The sequence below is a fragment of the Oratosquilla oratoria genome, chromosome 11 (assembly GCF_046742065.1).
Source record: "Oratosquilla oratoria isolate Oo_2021 chromosome 11, ASM4674206v1, whole genome shotgun sequence".
In the NCBI taxonomy this organism is placed as follows: Eukaryota; Metazoa; Arthropoda; class Malacostraca; order Stomatopoda; family Squillidae; genus Oratosquilla; species Oratosquilla oratoria.
In genome coordinates, this window is record NC_134787.1 from 13,339,797 (window position 1) to 13,360,522 (window position 20,726).

General features: G+C 38.0%; 1 protein-coding gene across 1 annotated transcript in view; it reads right to left on the minus strand.

The window, feature by feature from the left end:
* Positions 1-5,728: 5,728 nt before the first annotated feature.
* LOC143029968 (uncharacterized) overlaps positions 5,729-20,726 on the minus strand; it is a 50,910-nt gene continuing 35,912 nt past the window's right edge. The window contains exons 6-10 of the mRNA XM_076193180.1: positions 20,559-20,726; positions 17,735-17,877; positions 13,178-13,853; positions 8,161-8,538; positions 5,729-6,371 (exon numbers count right to left, since the gene is read on the minus strand). The exon at positions 20,559-20,726 is cut by the window's right edge and continues 14 nt beyond it. Of these exons, the coding sequence (XP_076049295.1) occupies positions 5,902-6,371; positions 8,161-8,538; positions 13,178-13,853; positions 17,735-17,877; positions 20,559-20,726 (1,835 nt within the window). The 3' untranslated portion in view covers positions 5,729-5,901. The remainder of the gene's footprint in view (positions 6,372-8,160; positions 8,539-13,177; positions 13,854-17,734; positions 17,878-20,558) is intronic.

Sequence of the window (20,726 nt, forward strand, 5' to 3'; positions counted from 1 at the left end):
CTCAATGACCCTGTGTTTGGTCTCTGCCCAGCGCTGAAAAACATTTCAGTATTGCAAGCCGGCATGCGCTCCTTGGACACGAAGTTAGGGTGCGTGCATATGTGCGTATACACACACACACACACACACATATATATATATATATATATATATATATATATATATATATATCACTGTCCAGTAATGTCGTTACACATTAGTAATTGCACTAAAAACCCACTATTATTTGGATTTAAGAAAAGAAGGAAATAACGAATTTCCGTATATTTCGATCACTTGCTGTGATCCTCTTCAAGCGGAATACATAGACAAGAGAACATACATATCTTATATACAGATGAGAGAGGTAAGGTTAGGGAACATGGACAAGACATCTCATGTGGCATCTATATTGTTACGCGGGTTATGTGGTAAATCGTCCGCTTTTACAATATGAGGAAATAATTTATTAACTGCCAAGGTGGTTATGTAATCTGGTGACCATTGGCCTTTTGAGATATTAAAATTCGGGAATTGTTTTATTAAGGAAGATTCAATAATTTTCCTTTTATAACTACATTTGGATTTGAAAATGGTTTTTGCCTCGTCCCAATTTATTCTGTGATTATTGTTGGCTACGTGTTGAAATACCGCGGAGTTATGTTGAGCATATTTTACTGAGTTTTTATGTTCTTTAATTCTCGTTTTTAATTCTCTGCCCGTTTGTCCCCAATACACTTCATCACAATCTGAGCAGGGTAATTTATAAACTCCGGGATTTATGTCTTCTGTTGGTCTGTGATGAACGTTAACTACTTTTCTGAATAGATTATTGGGATAACTAAAAATGATGTTTACGTTATCTTTTGGCAACATTTGAGAGAAATTATTGATGGATTGGTTAAAAGGAATGTTCTGGTATAGATATGTAGATGACATCTTCACGATTTGGGATGAAAAGTGGGGTTCATTTAATGATTTCTTCATTAGACTTAACCACCTTACTGCTAACATTAAATTTAAAGTGGAATGGGAAGTGGATAATAGATTACCATTTTTGGACATCTTAGTCAGACATCAGGATCTTCTTTCTTTCACAGTGTACAGAAAACCCACACACACGGGGAGTTATGTACATTTCTACAGCAACCATCCTGATAATATCAAATATAGTGTTGCTTCGGGTCTTTTTCTAAGGGCACTAAGATTATGTAGCCCATCTTATTTAGATTCAGAAATTTCTATCATCAAAACTCAGTTAAAAAGACTAGGATACCCAGACTGGTTTACAAATAAAGCCTTAAGCAAGGCCAAAACCAGTTGTTATAAATTCACTTCACATCCATCTCAATATCATAAATGGAACAAACACTGCCTAATACTTCCTTTTAACCAATCCATCAATAATTTCTCTCAAATGTTGCCAAAAGATAACGTAAATATAATTTTTAGTTATCCCAACAATCTATTCAGAAAAGTAGTTAACGTTCATCACAGACCAACAGAAGACATAAATCCCGGAGTTTACAAATTACCCTGCTCAGATTGTGATGAAGTGTATTGGGGACAAACGGGCAGAGAATTAAAAACGAGAATTAAAGAACATAAAAACTCAGTAAAATATGCTCAACATAACTCCGCGGTATTTCAACACGTAGCCAACAATAATCACAGAATAAATTGGGACGAGGCAAAAACCATTTTCAAATCCAAATGTAGTTATAAAAGGAAAATTATTGAATCTTCCTTAATAAAACAATTCCCGAATTTTAATATCTCAAAAGGCCAATGGTCACCAGATTACATAACCACCTTGGCAGTTAATAAATTATTTCCTCATATTGTAAAAGCGGACGATTTACCACATAACCCGCGTAACAATATAGATGCCACATGAGATGTCTTGTCCATGTTCCCTAACTTTACCTCTCTCATCTGTATATAAGATATGTATGTTCTCTTGTCTATGTATTCCGCTTGAAGAGGATCACAGCAAGTGATCGAAATATACGGAAATTCGTTATTTCCTTCTTTTCTTAAATCCAAATAATAGTGGGTTTTTAGTGCATATATATATATATATATATATATATATATATATATATATATATATATATATATATATATATGCATATATATATATATATATATATGTGTGTGTGTGTGTGTGTGTGTGTATGTGTGTGTTAGTGCGTTTGTGTGTGTGTGCTTGTGCGTGTGTGTGCTTGTGTATGTATCTGTATTTACTTACCTAGTTGTATTATACGGGAAGGGGAGCTATGCTCATGGTGACCCGTTTTTGTATCTCGCAAGATCAAGTTTGTTCTTAAATTCTTGTATTGTGTTTTCACACACTATCTCTTCATCCAATTTGTTCCATATATCTATCACTCTGTGTGGGAAACTGTTCTTTTTCAAGTCTCTTCTATAGTTATCCTTTTTGAGTTTCATTGCGTGTGCATGTGTGTGTGTGTGTGTGTGTGTGTGTGTGTGTGTGTGTGTGTGTGTGTGTGTGTGTGTGTGTGTGTGTATGTGTGGGTGTGGGTGTGGGTGTATGTGCTTGTGTGTGTATGTGTGCGCATGTATGTGCGTGTGTGTGTGTGTGTGTGTGTGTGTGTGTGTGTGTGTGTGTGTGTGTGTGTGTGTGTGTGTGTGTATGCATACATGCATATAATTTATCTCGCTGACAGCGAGAAGTATCACATTTGAAGAAGTGTTTCCTCCTTGCCGAGTACTTTGAGCAGGAAACAGTGCATTAGCGCCAAGAGTAGAGCTAACAGAGCATTAGGTTTCATTACTAGGAAGGTTACGAATAGAAGTACAGAGGTAGTCATCCAACTCTCTCTGGCGTTAGACCCATCCTTGGCTATGCTATACAGTTTTGGTCTCCGTCCCATAGAATTGATATCAGTTCACTAGAATCAGTACAGAGGAGAACGACCAAAATGAAACATGGACTCAGAAGGAAACTGTTATGTTATAACACTTTTGTATTGTTTACTTTGAACCCACTATCGGAGAAATAATATCGGAAGTACAGGAAAACTGTATATTTCGACTACTATCTGTAGTCCTCTTGTAACCATTCTGCTGAAGAGGACTACAGATAGTAGTCGAAATATACAGTTTTCCTTTACTTCCGATATTATTTCTCCGATAGTGGGTTTAAAGTGAACATGGACTTAGAAATTTACCTTATGCGGATACGCCACGGTCATCATGCTTTCCCACAGACCTTTTTCAAGGAAGAAAAATAAAACTGCTGTCTATGCTGCATAGGTGTGGTGCTATTCATGTGTCTCTGGCTGACAGGAGGAGAAAGAGAGGAGTCTCCGGTTGTTTGCTCTTTGTTGGTCAAAAAATATATAAAAAAAAACATAAAAAACTAATTGAAAGCGGTCTTAGGCCCACTCCGGAGACTCACCGAGTGACAGCCTATCGAGGTTGCACTTTCAGATGAAGGTGAGAGAGTTGATAGGATCTGAAAACTATTGGAGGGACATGGTTCTCTCCAACGTCCATCTCACAAGACCACCACAAGCAGGTCCTCTTTGTTTATCCTTTCTTGATTATGGATCATAAGAAAAACGTCTTACATCCAGGTGTGAATTAAGTGTGAGTGGTAATCACTATGACCACTTCCTCAGCACGGGGGCACTTCGGTACCCCTCACAAATTTGAAAGGGGTCTTGACCGATCGAGACCATGTCGTGATCAGCAGCAACACTCTTCAGCTGAACAAGATCGTCAGACTTTTGTTTCAAGAAGATTTATCAGATGCGTCGCACATGTTGAAGGATGTCACGAGTTCTTTGATATTGGCGATTGTTGACAAGTTTGGAAACATCATTTCAGGACAAAGGCTTTGATCTATGTACAGTGTGCCGCCCGTATGAGTCCTGTCATGTACAAAAACGTAGTATACAAACTAAGTATATAGATATTTCAAGAAATAGGTAGGCTGGGTAGATAATGGACGAAAGAGGGACGGGGAGGAAAATGCGGGAAGATCACACGTTCGGAGCAATTCACAGATGACAATCTAAAATCTTATTCACCACAGAAAATAAACTCATTACTGGGGGGATGTAATGAACATGACCTTATTTTTTTTTCTATAGGATTCGGCCCTACAAGGTTTCATGTAATAACTCTTAGAACACTGAATCTTCACAAGGCCTAAACAATATGTATTCGTGAACACATCGATGAGGGTCAATATAGTCCCCTCACCAACACATCGGATTAACACCAACCACCTACGGAAAAAGTGTCTGGAAGCATCTTTTTTTTTCTCTGAGAAAGAGAAAGAGAGAGAGAGATAGAGAGTCAACTATTATGGAACAGAATATGGGAATGTTCAACATTTCATTCCCAGTAATTAAATTATTTCCCGTAATGGTGAAGAAAATTTTGGAAGGCCATCCGTGAGTTGTTTTCAACACGTGACCCTCTATGACCTTTACCCGTCCCTTCTCCGTCTCTTCTGAAGATCTAATATACTTAGACTTTGTATTCTGGGTCTTTGTACACTTGACAAAGGCCTTGTCTTTAAATGTTTTTTATTCTTCTTAACTATGATTTCAAACGAATTTTGGGTTCGAGTTTTTCTGTGCGTGCATAAGACTCATAAGAAAATTATATTCATATATTTTTCCATTCATTCAACTGTGTATATATTTATTTATTCATTTGATAACATGCATTTGTTTATCTGTGTATTTGATTACTTGTTTGCTTACTTATCTATTTAGATGCTGTAGTCTTGATTCTTCTCGTGTATTCAGGGTAATGATACTTTTATGTTTTTCAGTAAAGAGACATTCATTGTGTACTCAACTGGAAATTCTAAGACGATTTCACGCCAAGAAAGTGATATTTTTCTTTTCGTTTATGTCTAATTCCTCTAGACATTTCTAAACTTAATATATAACTTTTACTTTTGAAAAATATATACTTTAATCTAGAAAAAAAGACAAACAGGTATTTAAAAGATAATCATTATTAATCCAATATACCAGTAGAGAACAAGTATATCAGTTGTTTATCTATATATGTTTGTTGACGGTTTCATTAATATTCTTCATTCGATATGAATGCAGACTTATTTTGAACGAGACTTGTTTCAGTTGTCAGTTAACGTCTTTCTATAAGGTCTTGTCTCAAATTTGACAACATTTCATTGACGTAATTAAGTATTTGTCGTTTTCGGCTATGTTTCATTTGTCAGTCAACGTCTTTCTATAAGATCTTGTCTCGAATTTCAAAACATTTCGCTAACGTAATTAAGCATTTGACGCTCTTGGCCGAACAATTTTGAAAGGAACGCCAATAGTTTTGCCACTGTTCTCTCACCAACAGTTGTACTTGTTGCACTTCCTTCTCAAGAAGCAAGTGATTTGGTATAAGTGTGTTATATTTTTCATATAACAATATATACCAAGTCCCTTCTCCTCTCATAAAGGGGAGGTTACCCAATCAAAGCGTGCACCCATTTCATACACATTGAAATATATTTAACACTCTCCTCATCTGAACACCTCCTCACTGCTTGGATCGAAGGCAATGCAGCGAGACATAGCGCTTCCACAGCAAGGCCCGACTGTCCGATCATGTTTACTTCCTCCATCCTCTGAAAAGAACTCGCTAACCCGCTGAAGGAGCTTTTGTTAAGATGATCTTACCTGAACACACGCGCACACACACGCTCGCTTCTACTGTATCTGTCTCAGGTGAAGAAATTTCAATAGAATGGTTGTTAACTAGTAGATATAATTCATACAACGGAACATTCACATCATCTTTCGTGAGGCTAAGAAAGAAATTTAGATGACAAAATTTTATAGCAGTTGAATTAATCTTTCAAATCATCGAGACGTATGGGGAATATTTTTTTAGTGAAATGGGGGTCTAACTATATGGTTAATCCTCGTTTAGTGTATTAAAGTTTCCGATTTCGTCTATTCTATACTCTGGAGGGGCAATGAGGCAAGCATTGGTATCTTGTTTCCTCAAAGGATATTTTCGCTTTTTGAGCGCGATGGCCCTCATCTCAACGCTGGACATTTCAAGAGCAAGATCGTCATCTTCGAGGTCGCTATTGCGAGAGGAAAAGTGTGTGGTACAGGGGGAACCTTGGGAACACCCTGATATGCTTCTGGGAGGACCCAGATCAAAGCCGGAATTTCGTTCTCCGATGCAGTAGTCCGGAGGCGCCACCAGTAAAGCCTTGCTGTCCGTTTTCCGGTAATATCTCACGGTTCCTTGTTGCTGTGGATAGTTCGGGTGGTGGTCCTTGTACCTCGACGTGACTGTGCCTCCTGCTGAGGATTTGAGTGCAACTCGAGTGCCGGAGACACTCACTTTATGCCACTTCGCAGATCGAAGAACTCCTGGGAAAAATGAGGAGAAAACATCGTATTATTGAAATATACTGTGTTGCAATTGCTGACTTATGGATCCACAAAATATCAATGGTGGTTAGTTGTCCTACTTTTTTTATATTTAAGAGTTTGAAACTGTACAGAGTTTGGGAAGGTATGTGATAGGAGAAAGTTGAAAGTAAATGTGGGTAAAAGTAAAGTGATGAGATGTACAAGGGTAGAGGGTGGCAGTGAGTTGAAAGTAAGTCTAAAAGGAGAGAGGTTGAAGAAAGTGGATAGCTTTAGGTATTTGGGGTCATATGTGGCAGGGAAGGGAGGAGTGGAGGTAGAGGTAAATTGTACATTGAGAGCAGGTAAATGCCTTGGGGGGGATTAAAAAGTGTTGTGAGAATAGGGCAACTGGTAATGGATGCAAAGAGGAGATTGCATGAAGGGGTGATTATACTGACGGCATTGTATAAAGCAGAGACTTTGAATTGAAGAGACGCAGAGAGGAGAAGTCTAAATATGTTTGAGATGAAATGTCTGATAAGTATGTTAGGGTTACTAGGTTGGATAGAGTAAAAAACGAGGTGGTGAGGAGGAGAGCGGAAGTGGAAAAAGAGATGACAGATAGAGCTGATGGAATATTATTATAATGGTTTGGACACATGGAAAGAATGAGTGATGAAAGATTAGTAAAATAGTTGTGGAAGGCGGAAGTGGATGGGGTGAACTTGAGGAGATGACCGAGGATGAGATGGATGAATGGGGTGAAGGGGGCGCTGAGCAAGAGGGGAATGTCTGTTGAGTAAGGAAGGGAGAAGGCAGTAGACAGGGATGAAGGGAGAGTGACTGTGTATGGATGGGGGATAGGGTGCTTATGTGTTAATATTTTGACGCAGTCCGATGGGATTTTTCCCCGTCTTCTCTTTTCTGCATGAGTGGAGGGAGAGAGGGGGTCGCTGATTAAGTGAAGCGGCTTTGCTGTGGATGTACTGCGTCTTGCTGCATTGCATTTGACCCAGGGCAGCTGGCAGATGCAAGGATAACCCGTCATCCATGAGGAGTTGAGATGGAGGGGTGGAGTGGGTGGTGGAAGGGAGAGAAATGGGTGGGCGTAGGTACTTGCCTCTGACTTGGCTACCTCCCTTATAAGGTGGAAAAAGCTCTCGGTATATGGATAGATCAATTGAGATCACACGCCAGGAAGCGCGTCGCTTCACTCACACGCCGGCGTTAGTCTCCTCGGTCTTTCCGAGTAAGCTCCCATGCAGACGCCCTTACTTCCCAATCCAAAAAGCTCCCAACAGGTTCGATCCATTCTGTAGACTCCCCCTTTGTCTCCTCCATCGAGGGTTGTCTATTGTGGAGACAACGCTGCATAGGATCAACTTCAGGGATACGTGCCAAATACCCATAGGGCCGCAGTTGACGTTTACGAATTATGTCCGTAACTGCCTTAAACTGAGTCTCACAGCACAGTCTCTGGTTTGATACGAAGTCATTCCAGCGATACCTCATGATTCTCCGAAGGCACTTAGTACAAAAGACATCGAGATTCCTCTTCAAATCAGTATTCAATGTCCATGTCTCACATCCGTACAGCAAAACAGGAAGCACAAGTGACTCGAAGATTCGAATCTTAGTCCTCCTACATGTAAATAACGACAACGCAGTGCCAATCCAAAACAAGTACCAAAGTCATAAGACGCATCAAAAGTGGCTGGAGTTTTTAATCATCAAAATAAAATCACCTGGCGACAGGTTGAATAACAACTAAACTCTTTTAACGGGGGCGAAAGAGCCAACAACTCACCCGGCGACCTCACGTAGGGCGAAGTACAATGCTCGTCCTCACTCAGACCAGATCCTCCACCATCATCTTCCTGGATCCCAAGAAGAGCCTCGTCTTCTTCCAGCAACGCATCATCTACACCAAGCGATTCCTCTTCCTCCTCCTCCTCCTCTTCCTCTTCCTCGTCCTCTTCCGCTTCCCTTTTCTCCTCCTCCTCCTCCTCCTCCTCCTTTCTGGAGACATCCTGTCTCCCTCGCCTCTCCCTAGAAGGAACGTGAGCAGTAGTAGTAAGAGTGCTTTCGTTGTCGTCGTCGTCGTCGTCGTCTTGCTGGTGGATGGCGTCGCCCAGGAAACGACCTTTCGTAGTTTTATTACTTCGCCAGCTACCCGAAGGCTCCTCTGAAGAATAATTGCAAGATCACAGTGTAAATTGAAATAATAATTCTTCGTAAATATATATATGTATATCAGATATTATAATTTATCATTGCTGAGATGTATCCTTTGTACATTGTAAGTATGTATTTTTTTTTTTTTTTTTTTTTGAGTAATTCATATATTTCTAGTCCCTCTCTGTCTCAACTGTGATGCTGGAAGATATTGCATTACACGGAGTGGAATATTCCAATCCACACTAGGTCGATGTCTTAAGACCTAGATGACGATCAAAAACGGATTCATTCTTCCATACTAAGGGGAAAGCAAACCAAGTTTTCATGGTAAGAGACTCGTATACTCGTTGCCAGACAAGACCAAAGGAACACCCGAATACGGTATTGGCTCCTCAAGTCTTTTGAAATAAATTTTAAAGGTACTTTAGTGGCACCCCAACGGACCAGAATCACTCAGTATTCCTTTACTATTGAAGACTAATTTCCCTTCAAAGAAGTATACTTATCAGTCATGATTTAAGCCGTCCATCTTTTCTGCGGCTCTCTTTCGATCTCGCCCGTGGTACCTCTTAGATTCCATCTCTCGGTGCCATGATGGCCCCAAAGGTCAATAGAAGCGTTGTTAACTGTCAACGAAATACTAGAAAAACTTCGATATTATCACCAAAGGAGTACCGTTAACTAGAAATATTGGTTGAAAGTCTTTCTGGGGCTTTTCTCCACTGAGGCAGGATAGAATATGAGCCAGTCTTAGGGAAGTTGTTAATCTCATTATGTTAAGTATGCTTTAGTATATGAGGTTTTCTTTATACTATGGAAGATCTTCTAATATAATTTGGAACAAAATATGAATGACTTAGATTACAAAAAGAAAAAGAAAATCGACGAAGAGTTTTCTTTTGGACTTAGCCTTCATTGCCAAGTTATATCTCACGATTACAATATGATTTTTACTATAGTTGCGATGTCGATATATTAGAGAACAAATTCGTTGTCATCTATAAGAGGGTCGATAGAATAAGAATCATTTATATTGAAAATATACCCATGAGTAATTAAGAAGTGTATCGTGTCGAATACCAAGAATAATAAATCAAATGTTTAGTAATATTAATGAAAGAAATTTTATTGAAGTTCAAATGAATCAACAGCAGTGAATAAAGGTTGGTGTTCCGGTAAAGTACGACAACATTTGGTTCATCTCTCTTGGTAATCAATTGCTTTTAATCTTTTTTCAATTTATTTCTACTTCATACAACTTTTTTTTCGTTGCATTTGTTTATCTATTTATCTATTTCCATTTCTATATTTATTTGCTTATTTTCAGTAACTCAGCTATTCATTTGTGTATCTATTTCATTTATTTATGTATTTGTTCATTCATTTATTCATTTGTTCAATTGTCTATTTATTCATTTATTCATTTACTTATTTATTCATTTATTTTGTTAGTCTATTTTTTGACGAGTTAAACACCATATGAGGACGGAGCCTTTATTTGTACGACGTTCATGAAAATCTATTTTTTACTTAATTATTCATTCATTTATTTGTTTATCTGTGTATTCATTGATTTATTGATTCATTTATTGATTGATTTATCTATTTCATTTTGCTTTATTTTATTTCTTTATTTGATAAAAGTACACGTTAGACTAAGGTCATGGTGGAGGAATCGCTTGTTAACAAAGGCTTGGATGACGCTCAGGACATTCGCTTCTGTTGCTGAGACAAACTTGTGTGAGTCTTTTGCTGTACCTCCTTCTAGGGTAATGGATCTCAATCTCAGGTACTTGTACCTCCAAGATGTACGAAACATTAAACATGAGTACAAGATATGATAGCCAGTGCATGCTACTGTATATTTACTATGAGAAAGCAAAGCAAGGTTTGTATCACTAATCCTTTTCGTGTGTTTGCATTGCATTTGTATTGGATGGTGTTAAGAGCCTTTACTCTAGGGACAGTCTGTCCCAGGTACAGAAGACCAGAATTTACAATGCTGCAATATTTGGTCCAAAAAAAGTTTTGGTATTTGCCAAACGTATTCTCAGGGTTTTATATTATTATATGAAACTTTGAATGGCTCAGTATTAAGTGAATAGAATTGTTGTTCTCGTTACTTTTACAAATCCTGTATTGAACAGAGCTCTATTTCCTTAAACGTATGTACTTGCTGCATATTCTAATGTAGGACGGATCAGGCATTTCTATGACTTTTTGTTTTCATCTCCTCGTTCATATGGTGAAAAGTGAGTTTCATGTTTATCAGCAATGTCCAGTAACACTCCCAGATCGTTTCATTTCCCACTGAAGAATTTGATGATGGTCTTTTGTTTTTTAATTTCTGCCCATTTTCAGTAATTTGTATATTTCTTTTCTTTCTTTTTCAAAATTCGTCCTCCATAATTGGCTCCAGATAGAACTTTTTTCAACATATTTTTGAAAAAAAAAACTTCTTGGACTCCCTCATTTTATTCTTCTCATAACTTTCGTACGTGTGTGTGTGTGTCACCTTGGTCTTTGGATCACGTGTTGGACTCGTGATCGACAGCTATTTCCCTCCCGGAAGAGAGCTCAGAGCTCGTATGTCCGATCTATGGGTAATGCTATGACCTGTGTGTGCATGTGTGTGTGTGTGTGTGTGTGTGTGTGTGTGTGTGTGTGTGTGTGTGTGTGTGTGTGTGTGTGTGTGTGTGTGTGTGTGTGTGTGTGTGAGAGTGAGTGTATGTGCGCGTGTGTATGGAATAATCCAGAATCTTAATTGAAATTCTATTGAAAGTATATATATGCTTCCCTTGTAATAAGAACCGTCAAAATTAAGAAAACCAAGTATTCATATGGAAACCATGATATTATACAAACATCTTAGTTATATTGAGGTGTATTTATATTTCTCAAACAAGTGTTTGAATTTCATGATCTTATTTTATTTAATTTTCTCTTTCATGAAGATAAGATTTATATCATCCAAGGCGTAAATAGAGTATTTATCACTCCAACAAATTAATCTAAAACAATGATAATCTTTTTAATCAGTCAAGACGACAGTATCGTCGACATTTCCGTTTTCTGTGACTTCAAATGTTTTCATAAGCAAAAGTTCTAAAATGAAGGTTGATTACTACATCAAAATGCGTCTGCCACAATTGGTGTATACCAACATACTGTTGAAAGGGAGTTTGTCTGGGCTATTTTTTAGTTAGGTTAGGCTTAGGTTATGTTAGGTTATTCTAGGTTAGGTTAAGCCAAGCCTCGCTCAATGGTAGCTGATATTTTCAAAATTCGAACTCTGACACAAATAAATAGATAAGTAAAGACATAAAAAATGAAAGAAAATAAATGACAGAATCCGCCATATTGATACTGATACTGATCGAAAATGGTGTTTTTTTCATGGCCATGACAATACTGTTGTCTTAATTTTCTTATTTTTCTTTTCACCTAAGATGAACCGAGGACAGTTCAATCCCGGCCCCAAGCCCAGATAAGTAAGGTTTGTTGCATCATGGAAAGGAATCAGGCTTAAGATATTACCAGATCAGATTGTTATCACAAAAGACAAATTAATGTTGCGTGGTTTTTTATACTAGGAGTGACGAGGCTGGGCAGAAGTACAAGTGAGAAAATAAAAGGTACAACGCACGTACGTCAGTTGATCGAAGCCAGACAGTCGAGACAAAGGAGCTTCAATCACGCGCGCAGTAGGGCAAGGAGAATATGAGATGGATTCTGCGAATGCATCCACCAGACAGGAGGATGTGGATAAAGAGGACATTCGAGTGGAAGATGGGTGTAAGAAAAGAAGGAGAAGACGCAGAAGACAGAGTGAGGTGAAGACAACTGATCCACTGTAGCTTAAAAAAAAAAAAAAAAAAAAAAAAAAAAAAAAAAAAAAACTGCCCGCCACGTTCGATTGTTCCTCTTCGGAGAAAAGCGTGATTACGATCCTCCTCCTCGACACTCGTTCTCGAAGTGCTTCTCATCGAGTTCTTTCTCGAAGTAACACTCAAACTACCATCACGCCACGACCAGGATTTTTTTCTTTTTTTATATTATTATTTCCCTTCTTTCCATTGAGTTACTTGCATTTTTTTTTTGAGAGAGAGAAGTAAGCTCTTGTTCTTAGCAGGGTGTGATCCTACCGGAATGATAGTGACAGTAAATATAATCTAAAAACGATTATTTCATAATATGTTCAATGGAGAATGGTTACTGGTCATTCAGCGCAGCTTTCTACACTTTGATAAAACGTTGACAATTAAAAGAAAAATGTTTCATGTGACCAATAATGGAGAAACGTTACTGCTTGCTTTATGCAAATTTCTAAAAATCGTTCGTTCCGCACAAGTATGATTTGTAACTCTTGCTATGTTCTTAACCCGTTAGGTGATTTCATTCAGCCGAGGAGAGGCCATGACGCAGTGAAAGGATCACACCAATCTCCGTGAACCCTTTTACTGTTATTCACGACTTGTACATTTCATCTGACTGCCGTCATCCGGAAAGATTAAGTGTTACATTTGATATCCTAGGGGTCATTTAAGAAAAAAAAATCTATAAACATGGATACGATTAACAACGGAGGGGCGGGTTATACGATTCATGACGTAGAAAATTTATCTTTTTATCTTTATGATCATTACCGTTGTCCGAATGGTGTTGTCCAGTCACTGGTCCTCTTCTTTTAGTAGATTTTGACATTATGTTCGCGTTTCCAGAAGACTTCTCCAAATTCTTCGCGTTGTGCGAACTCACCGTCTTCCTCGAAGGTGTTTTGTTGTGTTTGACAGAAATAATGGCCTCTACTTCTTTGCGATTTATCGTCTTATTCGGTGTCTTTGAGAGAAAGCGAGACTCGCTGTGGAAAGAGCTGAAAGTTCCAGAACCTATTGAGTTTCTGGATTCCGTTCTGATCTCCAAGTCAATACTGTATCCATTGATGTACATCTTAGTATTATCATCGTCACCCTTGGTGAGGGTGATCAATCTCGAAGGCTGTTCTCTGCCCCCCCGTGACGAGCTCGATCTTTTATCTTCGGGGAGGTTCTTCAACAGCGTCTCAGACGACTGCCTCTTCAGCATCCGACAGCCGCTCATAAGACGAAGCTCCTGGCAGCTCTTCCATTTCAGTTGTTTCAGCGTCAGCGGGATGCGGTAAGCAGACATCCCATTTCTGTTCGGATCCTCTTTAAGCGGAGCTCGGGACGAGATCGGCAAAGACTCGATGATTGAATCTGTATCCGAGAACCGCGTGGGCGGGAAGATTTCCAGAGACATGTCGTAGTCGCTTAGCGAGCTCTCGTTGTCTTGTTCCATATCCTGGAAAGGAAAGTCAAATCAGACCCAAAAGGTACGTCAGAAAAGTTATTAGAGTATTAGGAAAGTATGTTTATCGTTATACATGACTTATCAATAATGAATGCTGAAGAATTGACACACTGAGTGTATCCATCTAGGTGGGGATCTACCCTTCCCATTACGGGTAACATTCTACTCTATTTTGATTGTCACCAGGCAATTTCATTCATCTCCGTGGAACCTCCCCCCCCACGGGTAGCAAAGGGCTCAGTTTCAAGCATGATTCAAACTGTGAGGAACTCTTTGATACTCTCCATGTTCTCTCTAAAAGTCTGATGTATGATTACATTTTCTTAACATGCTTATGACAAAATGTGCTGATTTTTACAGTAGATCTTAATTGAAATGTCCGAGTATTTTCATCTACAGGTTCGTTAGCATTTTTCAAAATATCAAAAGGGGCAGATTAGTTTTGGACCAGGAGAGCAAAATGAAAGTATTTCTCGTCAAAGGAAAACAAACGCCTGGAAACGAAGCGAGTAATATTGCCTTTAGCACGGAAAGAGAAAATGGATCAGAATTGATATCCAGGGAGTTCCCCCCCCCCATTCAAAAAAAAAATTCATAATTTTGTCGAATTCATTGGTTTGCGTTGTCATTTGTGTCTAGAAAATGGTGGTTCTCAGTTTGAAAAAAAAATAGACTTTTTCCACTAGCCTAGTCTAGTCCCCCTTTGGTGTTCATAAACATTCTAACTAATGATCACTATATTCCACACAGCTAATAATGCAGACTAGTAGATTTGAAAACGTCAAGAAAGATTTTAGAGTGGGTTCATTTTTTGGGGGACACCCTATTTATCTAAAACCCAAGAAACAGGGAGTCAACCTGAAGTTTCCCCAAGCCTGGAGGCGCTAAAAAAAAAACTATATCTGAATGTTAGAAATAACGTAGAAAATAATGTTTTGTAAATATAACAAAAACACTACAAGTATCATATTAGTCTGTTATTAGGCTTTCATACTTCAGACGTGAAATACTGAAATACATGTTTATTAATTTTTTGTCATCCCTTTAAGAACAGTGGACTAATGGAATCGTTTGATAGCAGAATAGTATATTTTATGTGTGACAGACTTATTTATCATCCTCATAGGGTTGTTACACGTTCAACAAAATCTTCTGGCATTAAATAAAAGTCCCGTACTCATCCCTATAGCGTTAAATTGCTACCAAAGAAAAAATAAAGGAATTGAATGGCCTGCTGACTTTAAGGTAAATTGAGATACGGGTCTATATGATCCAAACTTAAATGAAAAGGATCGGAAACTCTTCAAGTCGTCCATGTGATTTTCGTTTCTTTGCAACGGCGATATTCAGTAGATTTTGATCAGAATAACAATTCTGTGGATCTAAAAGAGCGGTCCTCGACCTGAACAAGGTCCCAGTGGATCGAGACCCCTTCTATGTGGGGTTCAATCCTAAACCGAAAGTAATTGCTCAGCGTTGCTTTGAACGATGCATCTAAAGCACCTGTCACACCAAGTTTACGACCTGTTTCCGACCACCACCTTCGACGGTGGCGCGTTTGTTTCTCTCATGGTTAACGCCAGGTGGCTGTTCCATATTCATCTTCATGACTGGGGAGGAGAGGAAAATTCATTCCAATTGCATTGTCTTGAATTCTTTTAATAAACAGAGGAACAGCTTGTCACCGGTGGTCGGAAACGAGTCGTAAGTTTAGTGTAACTGGGCTCTAAAGTATGTCATTAAACTGAAATAGTTGATCAGATATTTTGTTTAGGGATTAGGATCTTAATATTGAGCGGGTGATTCAACACTATGTAAAGCCTACTAGTGGAATGGAGGAATGCAAGAACAGATTGATCTTTTTCCAACCGATCCCTTCCCTGTTCTTTGGATGATAATATAATGAGGATAATAATAATAATGATGATAATGATACTAATAACAATCACAATGACAATAATAATGATAATAATAATGATGATGATAGTAATAACAATAATAGTAATAATAGTAATAGTAATAATAACAATAATATTAATAATAATAATAATGATGATAATGATAATAATAATGATAATGATAATAATAATGATGATAATGATAACGACAATGATGATAACGATAATGGTGATAATAATGATAATAATAGTAATAATGACAATAGTAATAATGTGTATACATTATTATGACGAATGTGGATAGGAGGTAAAGGGAACACTGGCTGAGGGAAATACTTTTAATCTTGACTAGTTTCGCCTGAGTGGCTTCTTCATTCCTCTGAAGAAGCCACTCAGGCGAAACTAGTCATGAATAAAATTATTTTCCTCAGCCCGTGTTCCCTTTACCTCCTATCTACAATAGTAATAATGATAATGATAATAATAATTATGATAGTAACAGTAACAATAACAATAACAGCAACAACAACAATATGCTGTAATGCCTGTCATTTTTTCTATTTTATTTGTTCATTTATTATCATTTACTTATTTGTTATTATCTTTCATTGTTTACTTATCATAAATTAGATATTTTTCTGTTTGTTTATTATTTATCATTATTTTATTCATTTATTTATTAGATATTTTTCTGTTTGTTTATTATTGATCATTATCTATTTTATCTATTTATATACTTATTTACTCGTATTTATCTATTTATTATTTTTTCATTTTCGCATCCGACCTAGTTATGGAGCAAAAGGTCTCCTGTCGGCATACTCTTCCTTTGTAATCCTTTGTAAACAACAACAATAATAATAACAGTGATGATAACAATAATAATAATAATAATGATAATAATAATAATAATAATAATAATAATAATAATAATAATAATAATAATAATAATAATAATAATAATAAATAATAATAATAACAGTAATAATAACAGTCATAATAATAAAAATAAAATAATGATAATAATTAATAATAATAATAATATAAAATAATGATAATAACTAATAATAATAACTAATAATAATAATAATAATAATAATAATAATGATAATAATAATGATAATAATAATAATAATAATAATAATAATAATAATAATAATAATAATAATAATAATAATAATAATAATAATAATAATAATAATAATTAATAATAATAAAAAGATATATAAACAAATAGAAATTAGACAATAAATGACAGACATTACAGCACATTGATTAAGCGTTTATTCGAAAGGATCTTAACACTCTCAACCGGTGTTTCATGCAATTGCTTAGGCGGGAATCCAAGTAATGAGAAGGTTCCAGCCTTATCGAAGGTAAAGCCCGGCGCCCCAGCATCTTCATCGCTTATAGCCAGAGCTTTTATCCTTCAGGATAATATCGCGTCCAGGAGGTGGAACTATGCATGTGGTAGGGGAGAGGTTTAAAGGAAGGTAGCGGAAAGGAGAGATAGCAGAGCCTAAATGTGACTAGTATTCTTCTTTCAATGGGGATTAGTTTCCAGTCATGAAAGAATACTAAGTGATTTTGGTCCGTAATATGACAATGAAGTCTCCTAAAGCATTGGAAGCTTAGGACTTAAATAGCCAAAACTTTATGTGAGGGATGCAGGAAGCTATCATCTAACATTGAACATAACAAGACATAGGACACTGCAGTAATGATGTCGGGGACTTCTCTCGATTGAATGAAAATGCCTGTGTAAATACGGATTAAGAAATAAAGAGACAGTAAAATGGTTAAGAAAGTCTTTGATATTTTTCTTCAGTTGAATAAAATGGCCTGACAGTCCCAAGTATGTGATACAAGGATGCAAAATGGCTAACTGAGATTTAACCTTTTCATTGAACCAAATCATTTGACGGCATCTAAGATATATGAAACGTAGCTAAGAAAGGTGTTCTTGAGGCTTACTTGATGCCTGAGGCTGAGGTAGTCCTTGATACCAAAGTCAGAGCACAGATAATGGAGACGCTCCTCCTTGGCAGACTCTTTCCTCGACTTCGGCCGCGGGTTCTCTCCTGCAGAAGGTCTTCGGCATCTGTTGCCTTCTTCATCTGCTGACAGGGAAGAAAAGGCTCGTGGAGAAAATCTGACTGTGGTTTTATCATCTTTCGTCAACCCCAGAGACCTATCATAAACGTTGGTGGCCGACTTCGACTGAAGAAATGGAAGACCTTCAATCTAGATTTGCTCCTCGAGTGAATAATACACTTTAACGTCAGCCAGGATGAAACCCATATAGTATGTAACCATATATAACTGATCAATGTTCATAGGTATATTGACCCCTCTCAATATATCATGGTGAATGTAGATCCATGATCAAACACATCAAAACATGTTATGTATAGTAAATAGAACAAATGCAAAAATGTTTATGCATTCACTCAAATATTACACAATACTGCAGACACACAAACTTGACCATGATATATAATTTTGTTATCGTTATGTTAATACAATTATGTTTTCAAAAATTATTTCTCTTGTGAGAGAACTAAAATAGGCACATATCAAACAATCAACAGCGAAAGACGTATTTGCATAGTACTGACACATCACACGTATGTCTGTAATAATACACGTTCTTTTATCCTCTGATTCCTAAGCCTATATTCACACATTAACTTTATTATGAAAGTCAGCAAAAAGATTATCAAAACCTTAGTCTTTATTCGCACAGCCATTCCCCCATGGTTTCTCCAATCGACCAATAATACACGTTCTTTTATCCTCTGATTCCTAAGCCTATATTCACACATTAAGTTTATTATGAAAGTCAGCAAAAAGATGATCAAAACCTTAGTCTTCATTCGCACGGCCATTCCCCTATGGTTTCTCCAATCCCTTCGGTATACTTCTTAGCGTGAGTTCTGTGAGCGTCCCTTTCGTTTCTTCCACTATGGATTGTCCTTGTGGAGATAACACTGTGATCTGCATCAACATAATGCACACAACATGCCCATATAGCCAAAGTTGACGTTCACAAATTATGTTAGTGACGAGCCTAGACTAAGTCTCGCGGAGCAGTCTCTGGTATGATACTAAGACTCGTTCCAGCGATACCTCATGATTCTTCGAAGGCACTTGATACCAAAAACTTCAAGACGCCTCATCAAGCCAGCATTCAGTGTCCATATCTCACAGCCGTACAAGACAGGGAGCATATGTGACTTAAAGATTCAGATTTTACTCCTGCATAAGTACCAACCACACCACATATTCCGGTTGAGAGGGCCGAAAACACCATATACCGTGATAATCCTTCGAAGGACTTCTTGACATGACCAACCACTGTTATGTACTACACTACCAAGGTATGTGAAGTTTAACAAGACCTCAATGTCCTCGCTACAGGCATGGACAGAGTGAACTGTATCATCCAGTAAATCCTCCAGACGCCTGAGCCTTGGTTTTGCCTCCCAGTGCAGTGACTGGAGGACCGTAACCAAAACATCCAACGACTCCGCACATAGATCAGTATCTTCGGAAAAGACAAAGTTGGTAACCTTACCAACGGCAAATCTGAATAATGCCCGTCCCATGCAGGTGTTAAAAAGTGTTAGGTAGAGAACGCACCCCTGCCTGACTTCTAAATTAACAGAAAAGAAACCGGACACGATCCCTCCACACTTCATAGAACTGTATGTCCCAGAGTACAGGTCAGACATCAGGTCAGTAATCCTCACAAGAATACCACGGATCTGCAGAATATCCCAAAGCACCCCACAATGCAATGATCTAAGCTTCTAATCTAGAATAACATATGTTGCAGGCAACTCCTGATAAAAATCATACGTCGGGGCTCCACAAGAACACGAAGAGTTAGGATTCAATCAGCTATTAACTAAAGCCCTTGTCACACACACACGACACAATGGGTTCGTGGAAAACCGACTCAGTCGCCCCAACAATTCACGGTCGTGATCAGCTGTGACGACTCGTAGAGTCTCACAACTTTCATTTGCGTACGAACCCAGACTGCTATGGCATCCGAAACTTTAGCAGATGGGAAAGAACCCACCTTAGTATCAGGTGGACGAGCAATTTTCCCGGCAACTGAGCAATGTAATACAACAGCCCTGCCTCTCCCCTTTTCCCTTCTAGATGTGGATGACCAACCTTTTATTCAAGTCAGAAGGAACGGTACCGAACTGCCAAACGACAGACAATAGCACGCGCAACTCACGGGTAACGACCTCGCCTCTGGCTCTCAGCAGCTTCGCGGTAACGTTGCAGAGGCCAACCGCATTTCCACCCTTCAACTTACAACCTCTTTAACCTCATTCAGAGAGAGTGGAGTTTCGTCTGTCGGTGGATCGGCAACCCTGATCCGAACACCTGACTTGGGAAACTAGCTGATCAGAGGGTTAGATACACACAATTGCTAAAAGCACTCGGCCAAGCGAAATTTACACCAATCCATACCTGACACTAGTCACCTATCAGCTATTCGGTTAGTGCTCACTTGGTCACAAATCTGACGCGGAGTGAATAACGTGAATGACAGTTTCTGATATGATTACGTAGAACTACAGAGATGCTTAACGAGTTTCCTCCTTTTTCATGATATTTTCCCCAGTTCTATATACATATACATATATATACATACATATACATATATATATATGTATATATATATATATGTATATATATATATATATATATATAATAAATTCCAATATGTACAATATATCAATAACAAAAAGATTTTTTTTTTTTTTTATCATCTTACCCGAAACATTTGATCTGCACTCCTGCCTGCTGCTAACCGATGACTCGCTGTCGCCCTCACGGTTGATGTCACCTCCTCCTCCTCCTCTTCCTCCTCTTCCTCCTCCTCCCCCTCCTCCTCCCCCTCCTGCCCCTCCTCTTCCTCCTATTCCTCGTCTTCCTCCTTCTC